The sequence below is a fragment of the Trachymyrmex septentrionalis genome, unplaced genomic scaffold (assembly GCF_001594115.1).
Source record: "Trachymyrmex septentrionalis isolate Tsep2-gDNA-1 unplaced genomic scaffold, Tsep1.0 C3246637, whole genome shotgun sequence".
Lineage (NCBI taxonomy): Eukaryota > Metazoa > Arthropoda > Insecta > Hymenoptera > Formicidae > Trachymyrmex > Trachymyrmex septentrionalis.
In genome coordinates this window covers 1-318 of record NW_017302259.1, presented here as the reverse complement: position 1 = coordinate 318, position 318 = coordinate 1, and the positions used below count along the sequence as shown (strand labels likewise).

The following is a 318-nucleotide window of genomic DNA, read 5'->3' as shown; positions in this document are numbered from 1 at the left end:
GTATTACAGGTACAAATATACAAAGAGATAGACACGATAAAAGCTGGCGGAGTAGAGATTCAAGGTTTGAAAGCTACTCAGATCTCTCGCCGGAAATTAGCCCAAGATGCTGTTATCGAGGAACATACGTTTGTAGCTCATTGTGATCGTGTTAAGATTCCATTGAATGAAGCAATTCGATTATCAGCCCAACTCGTACTGGAAGATCATCAAATTATCAAAGTGCAAGCTGCTGAGCTAGTGGGAGACGTCGATGATATTGAATTAAAAAGTCTTTCGTCTTCGTTACTGCTTGAGGCATTTGATGATATGCCATTG

At 40.3% G+C, this 318-nt stretch overlaps 1 protein-coding gene across 1 annotated transcript; it reads left to right on the top strand.

Annotated features, from left to right (window-relative positions):
* Positions 1–3: 3 nt before the first annotated feature.
* On the top strand, positions 4–315 carry LOC108747215 (the record flags this gene model as incomplete). Its single annotated transcript, XM_018484948.1, has 1 exon — positions 4–315. A coding segment is annotated over one exon (312 nt), but the record flags the coding sequence as incomplete, so codon positions are not given.
* Between the last annotated feature and the right edge of the window lie 3 nt (positions 316–318).